Raw genomic sequence first — 16,389 nt, forward strand, 5'->3', positions numbered from 1 at the left:
AGCACCTCCTCCCCTCCCCCACCCCCACCCCCACCCCAGCAAATGCCGCACATGAGACTAAGTCCAAAGGGGGCTAGTGTGGAATGCTTCTGAAAGGAATGTGCACCTGCCCAGCATGATTGTGCAGTGTTTTCACTGCACGAGGGCAGTTGGCCGAGGGCCGAGAAATGGGAGTGGGGCTGCAGTCGTGGCTGTAGGCCATGCTAAGCCACATGCACACGTCTCCCCAGAGACGCAGGCAGGGGGCCATTTTGAACAGACCCGGAGAGCTTCTGGAAGGCCAGCATGCGTGGAGTGATTCTCAAGACCCCAGGTCTGTGGTGACTTTGCTCATTGTGATTGCTGACTGAAGTCCCATTTAGTCCTGGTAAGACCAGAGCAAACACACTGTGGGAGATGGAAAGTGGCACGTGACACTAACTGTGTATGTTTTCCTCCAAGGGGCTGTTTTGGATTTCTGCTGCGTAAGAGAAGCTCGGGGACAAGTGAGAGTCAGGTAGGTTTGGGAAGGATAAAGTGCTGTGGCCAGAGGAAGCAGGGGAGAAGCAGAACTAACATGTCGCTCTCTGTGTCCCAGGAGGGCTTTTTCTGGAGGCGGCAGCCACTTTGGCTTCGGGACATGTACAGGCCTCTCAGTGCCACACGCAAGAAAAATATGGCGCAGAAGCTGCACGACAAGGAGTCTTCAGATGAGGATGAGATTTTCAGAAAGGATGCCTGGTAAACGATAGGGGACAATTTACACTTCTTGCCTCAGATGAGGAAATAATGCAAAGTGTGATTGCCCCTTTCGAGACTAAACGCCTTGGCACTCTTCTTCTTATCCCAGGGGGGACCCTGAAATGCTGATAGGGACTCCTCCTCCGGCTACAGATTCGGCTGCTGAAGAGGAGAGTGAGGCAGCCGCCGACACCACCACAGAGTGAGCCCCGTCCTGCCACCGGCCACCTGCAAATTTTATTTTCTAATACTGGCTTCTCAGCATCACTTGTAAAATACTTACTTTTCTCATATTAAAATGTATGAATGCATAACCAATTATAACCATGTGGTAAGGAATTAAAATGCCAATAGTTGAGTATTTATGTACCAATATAATATCAAGAAAAAAGCAGAGCTGAAACTAGAATCCCTCAGGGCGGCCAGAACTTCCACCAGAGGAAACACAGGCAGAAGAGGAGAAATACAAGAATGGAGGGGGGGCTTCCATCCCGTGTTTCCGCAGTATAACCAGCCCCTGGGAACTGTAAAACAGGTCATCCTCCGGGGGCATAGATTATTAAATCAAATAATTCAACACTGGAACTACACACACATACACACACACACACTGGCAAGAGGCAAAAACATTTTACCGCATCCAACACTGGAACTGCACGCGTGCGTGTGCACACACATGCAAAAAGATTTTAACACATCCAACACTGGAACTGCACGCATGCGCGTGCACACACACACACAGAAGCAACTGCCCGAAGGCAGCTTTGAAACGCTGCCCTCACTACAAATAGTCTAAGTTCTAATTATCCTTCTTGATCTGATCAGGAAAATGTTTCCACCATGGGAAAATCCACTTCTCTGCATCAACCAGTCAAACCAGGTCCTTCAATTTAACTACTTCCTCTGAGGGTTTTTGTGACAGAAAAAGAGATGCATGCAGTGTTTAGGTCTAGTCTCTGTGGCAACGCAGAGTCAGCCATCACTTCCAGTTGCTCTCCTCCCGTCCCATCAGTCTGCTTCAGAACCCCCTAGGGGGCTCCCGTCAAGAGTCCTGAGCTCCAGCTCTGACCAACCGCCCAGTCCCTGCCGATCCCGCCCAGGCGCTGGGCTTACGTTCGTTCGTGGTGAAGGTGCCAGACAGAAGCTCCTCTCGCTGTCTCTCCTGCTGCTCCCGTGCATACCGCCGGTGCTGGAAGTTTCGAAGAGCAGTCTGCAAGTGCTGGACGTCGTACTTCAACTGGTCGACACGGCTGGAATTGACCGAGAGATTCAATTCCAGGAGCCCAGAGCAGCACAACTGGAGGTGGCTGGACTTCGTCTTCAGGGAAAAAGACAATTCCTTACTTCCCCCTGTACCCCTCCAAGCTATCCACCCCGCCCCAATAATCTGATTTGATCAATGATGTTGAAAGTAACAAGGGAGCCTGTAGTTACAGCAGGATGGTAGCAAATGAGATTCCAGCAGCTTTCCTTAACTATCTGCTGGTCTCTGATTCTGGATGCATGACAGGGAACAGGTGACAGGAAGCAGGTTCGATGACCTCTTCCTGACCTTCTAGGGATTATATTGCTCTCCTGCAAGAAGCCCAAGGGCATCTATGGAGTAGAGCATCAGTGAAGTTTCACAAACATTTTGGAAACAGAGGCTGCGGTGGAGGTGGTGAGGGTGGTTTCGCTTTAATTTCATGGGGGTGTATCAAACATTAGATCAGTATTTCATTACAAATACACTGATGGAGTGATAAAGAGCAAGGTAATTCAACCCAAGACTGAAATGGGAACCAAAAAACAGAGTGAAACTCCTGGTGGCATTAGGTTTCAAGTGGCCATGGGTCTGGTCAGAAAAACAGTACTGGGGGCATAATTTCAAAATGATACCAACAAGGAAAGGACCAGGCTTCTGAGCTGCTAACCTCACAGGCTTTTTATTATTTTTTTTAACTGAAGTAGCGGTGATGTACAATATTACCTACGTTACAGGTATACAATATGGTGATTCACAAGTTTTAAAGGTTATAATCCATTTACCGTTACTATAAAATATTGGCTATATTCCCTGTGGTGTACAACACAGGCTTTTCATTCTGAGGGAGAATTACGCAAATAGAATTGTGGTCTTTATGGGACTTTATCTTTGCATAGTCTCAGTTTTCCAACGTGTAAATGGATTTTCAGAATACTCGATGACCTCTCCGGGAGCAAGGCCTGGCAGGCTGAGAGCACTCACAGTTTGGCATTCTGTCTTTTGTTGGGGGGCTCCTTGCTGGACAAAATCTCCAGACGCTCTAGTTGGCTGAATATCTGGTCTATGCTTGCTTGGATTTCATTTTCTACTACTGCACAAAAGAGAAAAAAGAATAATTACTGGGAAAAGAGATAGTGAACTTCAATTAGAATGATAAATCAAACATGTCTTTTTTCTATATCCAATAAACTCAAAAATATGTATTGCAAAAGAAGAAAAATGCACTGATGAGAACAGAAAAAAATTCAAATTATACTAAGTGACTTTCTAAATGTTTTTACATATATACATATATATGCGTATATACATATATATGTGTATATATAGTTGTTAATACCATAACAATGCTATTTTTTTTAAAAAAAAACCTAAAGATAAATCTATAGAAATAAACTTCCTGCCTTTGAAAATAAAATGAACATTCAAAGATTGTCCAAATAAATATTTTCAGCAAAATGCAGTATTTTCTGATATAGAATGAGGCCTCTTTTCCTTTGAGATTATTCTCAGATATGGGTTATAAATATCTAGTAAAAAGACTGCCAAATGAACCCTCTGCAGAAAATAATGAGGTTAAAAAAAAAAGCGCACAGGGAAAGATTAGTATGTGAAACACAGAGAAGCATTCCCTTAAGAATAGGTAGGCCGATGCTGGAGTCACCAGAATAGACAAAATATCAACAGGGAAGGCCCAGAAAAGAATCCACAGAGGTAATAATATGATAAATACAGTCATTTTCCTTAGCTCCTTTGCTAAACAGTCAAAATGACCTCTTTTCCATTTCTAATCATGTACCAACGAGATTGCTGGAAAGCCAAACAAAGTCGACGGACAGAAGTTAAACTGTGCACAGAAAAAGGCATCCAGACTGCCTCGTGTCCAATAAGGAAGTGACAGTAGAGACAGAAGTGTCACCTTCTTCGGGGAGCCCAGAGCTAACAAACACAGCTCAGAACCAGGCAGGGCACAGGACCGAGAGAAGAGGTGCTTGGGAGCAGCAGAAAGCAGACTTGAGAAAACAGGAGAATGGGCTCGGCGCCAGCCAAGGAGTGACAGGAGGAGACAGCATCAGTGGTGGGAGGGGGACCAGCAGTGTCTGTGTTACAGACTCAGACTCAGAAAAAGCACCTTTTCTCTTTCTTTTGGCCACACCACGTCGGCACGTGGGATCTTAGTTCCCTGACCAGGGATCGAACCAGTAGCCCCCTGCGTTGGAAACATGGCATCTTAACCAAGGGACTACCGGGGAAGTTTCAGGACCCTTTCTCATAATAGAAAAGAAACTAAAACACAAATAGCAGCACTCTTCTCAAAAGAAATCATGGTGTGGGAACTGAACTAATTAATATTGCCCTTCATTTCTGAATAATCCTCCTAGAAAGCTGCAGAATTCTCAGCTCAAGAAGAAACGCCCAGTTTCAGTTAAACATCTCTGAATCTTTATGGACCACATTCCTCTACGGACGGGGTAATTAGATTAAGACAGATGGAGGCAAGTACTCCCATTCCCATCGGGCCCTGTCAGGTTGAGTGGAGGGGTAATGGGGGATAAGACTTGTGGGATTCCAGAGGGCACGGTCAGGGAAACCAGTGACTCTGCCATCGGGTTTTTCTGTCCGCCCTCACAACAGAACTCATTCCACGCTGACTCCTTCAGCCCCTGAGGCAGAAACACAGTCAGGAAACCCAGCCCATTAGCAGCGTGTCATCAGAGACAGGACTCTGGTCTGCGTAGTTAATTACTCACAGTGCAGAGCCTGCTTGTCTGCCGTCTCCAGGCGTCCCATGTGAGACTGGATTTCATGGACCTGCCTATCAAAGGGAGAGGGAGGAAATGAGTGAGACACGCGTAATCAACAGTGCTTCGGTCAGGAAAGACAATTTTTCTAATGCTAACGTAGAACTGATCTAAATGGACAGTGTTGCTGAACTGTGAAATTTGTATGTGGCACTTCAGGTCACATGTTTTGGCACGGTTTCTAAAATTTTAACGTTAAATATTAAAAACAATGCCGACAGGCGACATTCAGTGAGCACTCACTGCATCTGAGACGTTCTGCAAGGTCAAAAACCCTATGAGGAAAGGACTAGTATCACCCTCTTTTTGTAAATAAGACAACCAAAGCCCAGAAAGGTTATGTAACTTGTTCAAGGTCACACACCAAGTGATAAACCTCGATGTGGACCCAGCCAATCCCACTCTCTGTTCTTTGACCCAATGTGCTGAGCGCTGCTCTGTACCAGAGAGAGTCAAAGGGCAAGAGAGAGAGAATTCTTGTCCTTGAGAAACAGTATAATTCGGAATGACAGGCCAGATAGATGCGAAAAGTCCCAAGAAGATTTAAGAGAACACTAACACACACAAGCGTCAACAAAAAGAAAGCTCTGAGCAGCAGTGCTATGCAAAGGCAAAGACAACAGGAGACTGAGCTGCGGGCAGCTCTGTGGGCAAAGGGAGTTCGAAATGTGATTTGGTAAAGGAAAATGTGGAGAAAATGACGTGCAAAAAGGCCTGCAAGGCCTGTCACATGAGTGACCAGCAGGCTGGCCTGCCTGAGAGTTGGGGTCAGAGGGGAGAAGGGCAGGAGGTGGATTAGTGGGAGGGAGCCATCAGAGGAAGGCCCAGAGAGACAGGGATCTCCTGTTTGGTAAACCTCTTTCCTTGGCAATAGGAGGCAATTTGGAAACACAGCACTGTACCCGGGGCCTCTGGCCGGTCCTGACATCAGGCCCAGGGCACTTCCCAATGGCTTCCCAGGGCTTAGCCAAAGTCACCCTCTGAGCCCTTCTGAGCAGCCCTCTGTGATAAATCCTGGGGATGTTTTTATCCTACCCCAACAAACGCCTCCTGGGGCTTCTGGTCTCTTCACAGAGAGTCACAGGAGCGGGCCTATGAGCTCTTCTATCATCTCCAGGCCTTGAAGAAATGTCAACAACCATCCTCCATCGTGAGCACCACAAACTGTGACCCCAAATTTATCAATGCAAGCCAGAAGCCCAAATTTGGTTTGAACTTGCCTCAAGTCTTTTCCAGGGCTTCCCTGCGGTCTCAAAACATGACCCATGGCTCCAGAAGCAAGGGCAGACCCTCAGAGGTTCCTGGGCAAGACCCAAGGTCCTGACAGGCAACTAGAAATCACTCCTAGAGTCTGCGGGACGAGGTCGCTACTTCAGGAAGGTAAGTCCAGATGCTTTAGAATGGAGACACATGGAGATATGGAGGCAGATGTAGGACAGCAACTTGAAGAAACTGATATCTGGATCAGGGTAATGATGAAAACAGCTAGAGAGCACGGAAGGGCAGTGCTGATGGAAAAGAGAACGAGGACTTTCCTGAAGGCCTGGATGTGGGCAGTGAGGCAAATCTCTAATGGAAGCGGGAAAGGAACGGACTACAATAAATGCTGATGGCTCAGTTCGTTAACCATGTGAAAAAAAGACACCTTGTATAACACACAAAGATAAACTCAAGGCGTGCATATTATAACTTCAGGCTAAATAAGGATTTCTTAATTAAACAAGACAAAAACCAAAGCTACCCCTCAAGCCCCACAAAAGAAAAGACTGACAGATCTGACCACATTAAAAAACAAAAACAAAACCTTTTTACACCAAAGCACACCTGAAAAAAAAAAAAAAGGCAGAGACTGGAAGCCACCCGCAGCAGATAACAAAGGAATATGTTTGAATGTATAAGGAACTACTACAAATCAATAGGAAAAGTCAAAACAAAACAATTTTTAAAATGGGTAAAGGGCAACTGACAGAAAAGGAAATCCAAATGGACAAAAAATATATGAAGAAACACTCTTCTAGTAATCAGGAAAATGCATATTGAAAGTAATAACATCACATTTCTCCCGTGTGACTGACAAATATTTTAAACTTTAGGGATGAGGGACCCTTGGCAGGCATAACAAGAGTACCCAAGGGGTCCTGGGGAAGATTTCCAGGTTCTATCACAGGACTGCCTTTGGCTCTGTGTTCTGTTCTGGTATTTTTTAAAAAATCAACTTATGATTATGAAATTTGCACAAAACTCTGCACTCCAGTGACTGGTTAGGATATTGAATCACAAAGCAAAGGAAACGTTTTTCACTTAGACTGTGGTGTTGGAGAAGACTTTTGAGAGTCCCTTGGACTGCAAGGAGATCCAACCAGTCCATCCTAAAGGAGATCAGTCCTGGGTGTTCATTGGAAGGACTGATGTTGAAGCTGAAACTCCAATACTTGGGCCACCTGATGCCAAGAGCTGCCTCATTTGAAAAGACCCTGATGCTGGGAAAGATTGAGGGCAGGAGGAGAAGGGGACGACAGAGGATGAGGTGGGTGGACAGAGGATGAGATGGGTGGATGGCATCACCGACCCAATGGGCATGAGTCTGAGTCAACTCCGGGAGTTGGTGATGGACAGGGAGGCCTGGCGTGCTGCGGTTCGTGGGGTCGCAAAGAGTCGGACACAACTGAGGGACTGAACTGAACTGAATACAATAAAATCTGTCGGGGATAAAAAGCGTTTTAAGATTTTTTAAAAAAGTCAAATGCACAACACAGAATGGCATTCAGGTTTGAGTCATTTGCTCAAGAAACCCTACCAAGTCAAGATTTCCCCCAATGGGAGATGAACAAGATGACTGGGAAAGTTTAGAAGTCAAGTTGCAAAGAGGAAGTCAAAAAAGCTAGTGATAATAATCCTTTGAGAAAAGAAAGGAAAAAACAACTACACTAAAATGGGGCAGCTGGGGCTCTTCAAGTATCTCGAGATGACAGCAAGAGGAGTGGGCTTGTTCTCTGTTGCTGCTCCTTAAGGGAGTGCGGGCATGCGTGCTCAGTTGCTTTAGTCGTGTCTAACTCTCTGCGATCCAATGGACTATAACCTGCCATGCTTCCCTGTCCGTGAGATTTCCCAGGCAAGAATACTGGAGTGGGTTACCATGCCCTCCTCCAGGGGATCTTCCTGATCCAGGGATTGAACCCACATCTCCTGCACTGCAGGCAGATTCTTTACCATGGAGCCACCGGGGAAGCCCCCTTAAGGGAGCCCCAGAACCAAAGGGTACAAATTTCAAGATGACAAATGTCAGCTGAACACAGAGGGAAAAAACTGAGAACAAAATTTCGAAAAAGAGGCAAAAAAAAGGGCTCTGGCATGTTTACACACAGAGTACATGAACTGTCTTGAGCTTTATAAAGGGTCTTCCTGACCAAAGTGAATTGAAATGGAAGATCTTGCCAGTCACTTTCAATTCTTAAATTCCACGACAGCAGCAGGAGAGATGGTGTCAATACCCACAGAACCCTATAACATTCATCAGCTGGTTTTTACTATTTTCTAAGCGAAAATGGATATTAAATTGCAGCGAAACATGACTTTTTCCAACCAATCTCTTTTTGCTTTACATGAACTAGAAAAGAGCCAATAAAGTGATACCAATCTCCACATGCCACGTGCGAGGAAATAAATGAAAACAACAGAGCAAGGATGAATGGCATTGTGAGAACTACTATATGCCAAGTGGCAAATCTGTTTTTACAGGGAACTGGGAATTCAGACAACACATTTGAAGCCAATAAGGAACAGTTGATATGCAACTCTGACATGGGAGTGTGCACACTAGAAATCAGAAGTCCTAGCCCTGACTAGTAGGGGGTTCATGGTGGGCGTGGGTGAAAACATAACCAAGCAGAGACCTAGTAGCAAATAAACAGGTGTCCATGTTGCAGAGCTTTTTTCAGAAAATGTCTGTAGAAGATCTAGAAGAATTTTCTTTTAAATAAAACTTACTTATTTATTTGGCTGCGTCGAGTCTTGGTTGCATGGGCTCACGGACCTTCCAGTTATGCAGCGTGGGCTTAGTTGCTCCACAGCACGTGGCATCTTAGTTCCCTGACCAGGGATCAAACCCACAACCCCTGCATCGCAAGGCAGACTCTAAACCATCGGACCACCAGGGAGGTCCCTAGGAAGAATTTTAAAACAGAACTGCTTTTTAAAAGTCCATACAGGGACTTGCCTGGTAGTCCAGTGGCTAAGATGCTGTGCTCCCCAATGCAGGAGGCCGGAGTTTGATTCCTGGCCAGGTAACTAGATCCCACAGGCCGCAACTCAGAGTTTACATGCAGCAACGAAGATCGAAGAGCCCACGTGCCACGACTAAGAGCCAGCACAACCAAATAAAAAAAAAAAAATTTTTTAAGTCCATGGAACTACCCAACCCCCATCATATACACCCACTTTGCACACATGCTGCTTCTGCCTGACTTGAGCAGGAAACAGGGTTTTAGAGTTAAAAGATCTGAGCTGAAGTTTGAGTTCCACTATGCAGTAGCTGAGGGGCAATGAACAAGTTCATTTAACTCCTTGGTGCCTTAGTGTCCTCAACTCTAAAATGGGGCACTGATAAACATAATTATTTAAGGGGTCATAGATCCAAAGGCAATATGACACTGCTGCGGTAACCCACACAGGGTTAGGGAAGTCTGTTGTTTTTGCTTTGCTTGCTTTATTTAGAAGTAGCGGAACCATCTGGGCACTTTCACCTCACCCACTTTGCCTTCACTATATTTAGCCTCTCATCAGAAAGCAAAATCAAAAAAAAAAAAAAGGAAAAACTGGTCTTGAGATAAGGTAACAGTCTTTAAACCCAGCTGTTCATCAAAATCACCTGGAGAGCTTGTTAAAAATAGAGCTTCTTGTGCTCCAAACCTACTGAATCAGGATCTCTAGTGATAATAAGGTCCAGTGCACTGAATGATCTTGGACAAATATGGGCACCTTTACAAGCACTGGGATCTCAAAAATAGAAGCCTGGCTATTAGCGCCACTATAAAGTTCACCCTAACACAGTATTATTTAAGTGTAAAATGTTTAACCTGCTTTTCATCTGTTTTTTCCCCCAATGTCCAGGCATTTTCAAGATATGCAACTTTAAAATGCTGATGTAATTCCAATGTACTTTCAGGGACACAGCAAGAGATAACCACAAACTGGGTTCAAAGCTTCAGTAAAATTAATATGTTCAGTTATTGTTGTATCAGTTCAGCTGCAATCATTAATTTCTGCAACTCCAAAAGTTAACTGCAGATATGCACAGGATTCTGTTTCCTTTTTAAGACACTCAATCACCAGTGTTATGGAATTGAAAGGAGACTTACAGTTTAATCAGCCCCAAACTTTTGTTTTAAAGGTGAGGAAAACAAGGTGATGAGGTCTAGAACCAGAATCCTCAGTCCTGTTTCAGTCCCTGAGGGGAAAGGAGGCAGATCAGAACATACTGCACCAATAATAATAATCATAATGATGATGATGAATATACTGCAGCACAAAACAAAGTCAATTTCCTGAGGGCAGGGCTGTACTGTCTGCACTGGGAACAGTGCCTAACACATAGCAGGTGCTCAATCAATATTCACTGAATAAATGAATGACTACATAGTCGAAGGCCTAGCAGTGGCTGGTCAAATCTTGTCCCTTGTCTGTTTCTGTAAATAAAGTTTTACTGGAATACAATCACATCCATTTGTTTACACACTGCCTAAAGGCTGCTAGTGCACTAATAATAGCAGAGCTGAAGAGCTACCACAGAGACCATATGGCCTGTAAGACCTAAAATATTTACTATCTGGCTCTCAACAGGAAAAGCTGCTGAGCTCTGCTATCGAGTCTAAGGGTCTATAGAGCTTGAGGGTAGGTCGTTGGAGACCTGTATAGGTAAGGAGTTCATCTATGCTCCACAAATCTTCTTTGGGACACCGTTTAGAATTCCTCCTCTAAGTTTACATATAATTGAGTTTCCGAGTTTACTCTGTGATCAGCTACCTGCTGCACCAGTAACAAGTAGCACGAGGCTCTGCAAATAAAATTATTCTTAAAAATAAACTGGCAGTAGACCAATGGATAAGGAAGCTGTGGTACATATACAATATTACTCAGCCATTAAAACGAATACATTCAAATCAGTTCTAATGAGGTGGATGCAACTGGAGCCTATTATACAGAGTGAAGTAAGCCAGAAAAAAAAAAAAACACCAATACAGTATACTAACATATATACGGTATTTAGTCAATTGGTAAAGATAACCCTGTATGTGAGACATCAAAAGAGACACAGATAAATAGAACAGTATTATGGACTCTATGGGAGAGGGCGAGGGCAGCATGATATGGGAGAATGGCATTCAAGCATGTAAATTATCATATGTGAAACGGAATCGCCAGTCCGGGTTCAAGGCATGATACAGGGCGCTCGGGGCTGGGGCACTGGGATGACCCGGAGGGAGGGGATGGGGAGGGAGGTGGGAGGGGCGTTCTGGAAGGGGAAAACATGTACATCCATGGTGGATTCATGTCAATGTATGGCAAAACAAATAAAAAAATAATAATAATAAATAAACTAAGCCCAAAAAATAAATAAATAAGTAAACTGGGGTGCAACCTCCTTAGAAATATCCTTTAACCAAATTAGCTAACCAGATGAGACTGTACACGAGATCAATTTCAAAGCACTACTTAGTCCACTGAGCCTGGTTATTATAAAAGATCTGTCCTTTCTTAGTAACATGGGCATAATTTCCTGCTTCATTTCTTTTCCAATTGACTCACAGATCCAGTTTCTAAAGTCCCTTGTCTGTTTTTGTCCCTTGTCTGTCCTTCCTATAATTTTTATATGAGAATAGGGCTCATGTAATAGTGTAAGACCAATTTTGTTATTTCAATACTATTACAAAGTAGGCTCTACATTTTCACCTGCCCAAACCAAACACTGAATCAATAAAGTAAAAAGTAGAAAATGAAACAGTAACTTAATGAAACATAAAAGAAAATGAAACACAAAATTAGAAAATGAAACAAAAGGATCATCTTCCTCTTGTTCTAGTGCTCTAAAGTATTTCTTTTATTGTGAATTCATTAAGAGAGGTGGGTTCCCATTTTCTTTCTTTCCCAGGCCTTGGGGGTGTGATTTTAAGAATTTTCATCAGCACAAAACTACACTGTAAGTTGAAAGGTATCAGAATAGGACAGGTATAAGTAGGTATATATTCCAAAAAAATCTGAAAACAGAGACTCATACAGACATTTGTACACCAGTGTTCTCAGCAGTATTATTCACAATAGTCAAAAGGTAGAAACAACCCAAGTGCCCATCAGTAGAGGAATGGATAACAAAACATAGTGTGTGTGTGTGTGTAACTCTGCAAAAGAATATTATACAGCCATAAAAGGAACAACAGATACATGCTATGACACAGATGAACCTCGGAAACCTTACGCTGAGTGAAATAAGGCAGGCACAAAAGGACAAACAGATTATTCTACTTACATGAGATATCTAGAACAGGAAAATTCAGAAACAGAAAGTAGAGCAGGTTACCAGGGACCCGGGGAGAATTGGGGAAGTACCGCTTAATGGGTACATGAGATTCTGTTTGGGATAATGAAAAAGTTCAGGAAATAGATAATGATGGTTACACAACTCTGTGACTGTGCTATAATGCCACTGAGCTGTACGCTTAGAAATGATCACTTTAAATAGTAAATTACATGATACTGGAAACATAATTAAAAATTAAATGGTTAGCTTTAAAAAGGTAAACTTGATGTTATTTATGTTTGACCATAATAAAAGGTAACTCATAAACAATTTTCCCCCCAAACAGGATAGGTATGATCTTATTTCCCTATTCAATTACATATTTCGGCAAGCTCCAAAAATGCAGGGCAGTATGAATAAGGATACCAAGGAATTTTATGAGAAGCTAAACCAAAATTCAACTTCCTTCAAGGTAACCTGGAACCAGACATTCTGAGCAACTTCTTTTATCAGAAAAATATGCTCTTTTAGTGTAAACCGAAATCAGACTAAAAGAGAAAATAAAAACCACAGCGTAGCAGCAACAAGGTTCGGGCCAATCAAGACTAAGGACTGATACCATTTAGGAGCTGTGAGTCATTAATTAAACGTTTTCTGACGACCTTAGCCCAGTGATGGATCCTTTTAAACTGCTTAAGGAGATCCTGTTGGTAATGCTCATTTACCTTCCATCTTATGGTGCCCCATGTTAGACTTTTTTTCGCACACCCTGGCTCTCCAACTAAACGGTAAACGCCTATGTGCAGGGGCCCTCAGTCCCCACCGGTTCTAGCAATGCGGACCAGAGTTGGCTGGAGCTGGACAATGTGAGACTTTCCCTTCAACTAGTCTCCCAGTAGCTAGTCACGGCCTCGGAGATCCCGGAAGGCATTCGGCCCAATGTCGCCGGGCACCAGGTCGGACCCTCCGGCCGCCGCAGACCTGGGCATCACGGCCAAAGACTGAGCCCTTCCGAACTGGTCCCCACGGCAGCCCCCGGACGGAAAGACTAGGCCTCCATTCTGGCGGACGCCCGAGGCCCTAGCCCAGGGGACTAGGGCTCGCCCAGCCTGGCTTCGTCCCAGCCCGTGCCCGACGCGTCCCTCACTTGTGCGTTTGCTGGTACAGCGGCTCCAGGTTGCCGGCCCCGCCGGGTCCCGCTCCGGCTTCCACGGAACACGTCCTCACAGCCCGCCTTCCGGCTTCCGGTCGCAGGACCCTCCTCCCGGCCCGCTAGGGCTGTCCCAACGGGCGCCACCCTGGTGGCGGCTGCGAGAAAGGAGAAGGGGAACGAGTAAAGAGGCCTGAAGAAGGCTAAGTGTAATCAGAGGTTCTGCCTCAGATGAGGGACGAGGAGGTATAGGTTTTGGCAAGAGGCTGTCTGCAGCATTGAGTCAGGCATTGGTAAGGGCAGTCGCAGTGTATCGGCTTGGGGTCCTCAGAGCAAGGTTGGAGGTCAGTGGACCGCAGCTCTTCGCTGGAGAAAGGCTGGGAGGGTTCCTGCTTGTCTTCGCGTTCAACTGTTTAATTGTGGGTCTGGAGATTTCTTTTTTCGCTGGAGTCTCTGGTGCAAGCATTTTCTGTCTCGCCCCCCAACAATCGCCTGTCTCGCCTCCCCCGCCCCGGCCCCCCACATTCATCTAATAAAACCCAGAGTAAGTGAGCGGTTACCATGTATCACATATGCTGTGGGGCAAACTTGTTCTTGTCCTCAAAGAGTCTCGGTATAGGAAAGGAAATAAGATTTGTGCACAAATAAACGTCTAAGGATAGAAGATCTAAAGACATCAAGCGAGCTAGAGTCGGCTCCAATGGGAGATTCAGGAAAGACAATGTAGGAGGTGACATTTGAGTTAGGACTTGAAGGATTTGGACACTTGAAGGATTCGAACACCAGTTTCAGTTTCAGTTCAGTCGCTCAGTCGTGTCCGACTCTTCGCGACCCCATGAACCGCAGCACGCCAGGCCTCCCTGTCCATCACCAACTCCCGGAGTTTACCCAAACTCGTGTCCATTGAGTCGGTGATGCCATCCAACCATCTCATCCTCTGTCGTCCCCTTCTCCTGCCCTCAATCTTTCCCAGCATCAGGGGCTTTTCAAATGAGTCAGCTCTTCACATCAGGTGGCCAAAATATTGGAGTTTCAGCTTCAACATCAGTCCTTCCAATGAACACCCAGGACTGATCTCCTTTAGGATGGACTGGTTGGATCTCCTTGCACCACATTCGGACACCACATAGACCTAATCCGTTTCCATCCTCCCAGACTTATCTACAGTTCCTCCCAAGGGAGGAGATGTTCCTTTTCCTTTGACAAGTTGATGCTCTCCACCCATGTGCATTCTTTCCTTAACACTTGCCTGTTTATTCTAATATTTATTTCTTAATGATTACCTACTGTTACCAGGCACAGATATTGGGGGGTGGGGGTGGGGGGGATGGAATACAATCCTAGAGAAGCAGATTAGAATGATCCCAGCCACTTAAGGAAGACTTAGAAAAAATTAAAACTAGCACTCCAAAGTGTAGGGCCCCCTGAGGCTCAGGGACTTTTCTTGCCTAGGTCCCTAGGATAATGTTGTGTGGTGGAATAAAGATGGTTTTGTATTCTTTTGCTACTGTTAAAGGAAAGAATTGATTAAAAAGTGGAGTCTAATTCTTCTAATCTGAGCTGGCCTTGGTGACTTGCTTGACCAACAGAATGTAGTAAAAGAGAAATTCTAGGATTTCCAAGGTCAAGTCATAGGAAGCCTTGCAGCTTCTACTCAGCCCTTTGAAGTAGCACTCACTTTGGTGATCCTGAGCCACCTTGGTGAAAGTATGACTCCCCTGAGGCCATCATGTTGAAAAGGCCATGTCTATATGTAGTCTAGTCAACATGCCCAGTGGAGCCCAATCTTTCAGCAAAGGCACCAGACCTGTAAGTGAAACTATCTTGTCCTCTCAATACTAGTCTATCCATCAGCTGACTCCTACCTAACGACCTCTATAGACCTCCGTAGACTTCACATGGAACAGAAGAACTGCCCAACTGAGGCTATGCCTGAATTCCTGAACAGGAAACCAAGAGATAAAGTAAATTTGATGATATTTTAAGCCACTGAATTATGGGGTTGTTCATTTTTCAGGAACAGAGGCTCGACCTTGAAAAGTTTGTCAGCTAGTAAGAGAGGGTAGAGGGATTATGAAAAGGTAACAATGCAAGACAGTGTATGAATGTGTAATGAGTAGTAAAGGCAATCAGGTATGTCATAATGTAGAGAAGGAAGAGATCCCTTTCAATTTGATGATGAAGGAAGACTTTCCAGAAAAGATGAGATTTCAGCTGAACCTTGAAGTACAAGAAGGATTAAGATGTATGGAGAAGCAGGCACAGGGGGTTCTTGGCCAGCAGAGAGGTAAAGTTCAAAAGCTGTAGGTAGTCCCAGGCAGTCTGTGTGATTCCTCTTGGCTAGAGCAGAGGAATATGCTGCAGACAGGAAAGACGTTTTGCCTCCATCTTGTGGAACACCTGGAGGGCTTTGAGCCTTGGGTGAAGACGAAAGTGAAAGTGTTAGTTGCTCAGTCGTGTCCGACTCTTTGCAGCTGCATGGACTGTAGCCCATCAGGCTCCTCTGTCCATGGAATTCTCCAGACAAGAATACTACAGTGGGTTGCCATTCCCTTCTCCAGGGGATCTTCCTGAGCCAGGGGTCGAACCCAGGCCTCCTGCATTACAGTCAGATTCTTTACCATCTGAGCCACCAGGGGAGCCTTGGGTAATGGAATAAAATAATATTTCAGAAAAATCAGTATGATGACTTCATGCTCTCTCCTTTTATCTGAACTTTAAGAGGTGTCCTACAGTTCTACAGTTCCAGAATTTGGTAAACTAGTCTACAGTCATCCTGTTTGTTCCCTTCATGATGTGATAAACTTCAATACTCTAGAGAGACTTTTTTAAAAAGTTTATGTATGTATTTGCTTATTTAGGCTGTGCTGCATATGTCCATTTTTCTAGCTGTGGTGTGTGGGCTTCTCATTGTGATGGCTTCTCTCATTGCAGAGCACAGGCTCTTGGCACACAGGCTTTG

General features: G+C 44.7%; 2 protein-coding genes across 19 annotated transcripts in view; one reads left to right on the plus strand and one right to left on the minus strand.

Moving 5' to 3' along the window:
- LOC145543168 (leucine-rich repeat-containing protein 37A-like) overlaps nt 1–1,038 on the plus strand; it is a 43,590-nt gene extending 42,552 nt beyond the window's left edge. For all 12 annotated transcript variants that reach the window (XM_081583797.1, XM_081583796.1, XM_081583799.1 and 9 more), the window contains 3 exons: nt 442–496; nt 578–720; nt 830–1,038. In XM_081583797.1, coding sequence (XP_081439923.1) covers nt 442–496; nt 578–720; nt 830–926 — 295 coding nt within the window. In that variant the 3' untranslated portion in view covers nt 927–1,038. The remainder of the gene's footprint in view (nt 1–441; nt 497–577; nt 721–829) is intronic.
- Nucleotides 1–13,502, minus strand: part of LOC145543169 (reprimo-like protein) — a 125,892-nt gene extending 112,390 nt beyond the window's left edge. For 2 of the 7 annotated variants that reach the window (XM_081583810.1, XM_081583806.1), the window contains exons 1-3: nt 13,425–13,502; nt 2,948–3,056; nt 1,834–2,038 (exon numbers count right to left, since the gene is read on the minus strand). In XM_081583810.1, coding sequence (XP_081439936.1) covers nt 1,834–2,038; nt 2,948–2,957 — 215 coding nt within the window. In that variant the 5' untranslated portion in view covers nt 2,958–3,056; nt 13,425–13,502. Of the gene's footprint in view, nt 1–1,833; nt 2,039–2,947; nt 3,057–4,713; nt 4,779–10,121; nt 10,211–13,424 lie in introns of those variants that run through there. The other 5 variants (XM_081583808.1, XM_081583809.1, XM_081583807.1 and 2 more) reach the window with 5 other exon arrangements.
- Between the last annotated feature and the right edge of the window lie 2,887 nt (nt 13,503–16,389).

The sequence above is a fragment of the Giraffa tippelskirchi genome, chromosome 3 (genome assembly GCF_054371585.1).
Source record: "Giraffa tippelskirchi isolate mGirTip1 chromosome 3, T2T-mGirTip1v1.2.pri, whole genome shotgun sequence".
Lineage (NCBI taxonomy): Eukaryota > Metazoa > Chordata > Mammalia > Artiodactyla > Giraffidae > Giraffa > Giraffa tippelskirchi.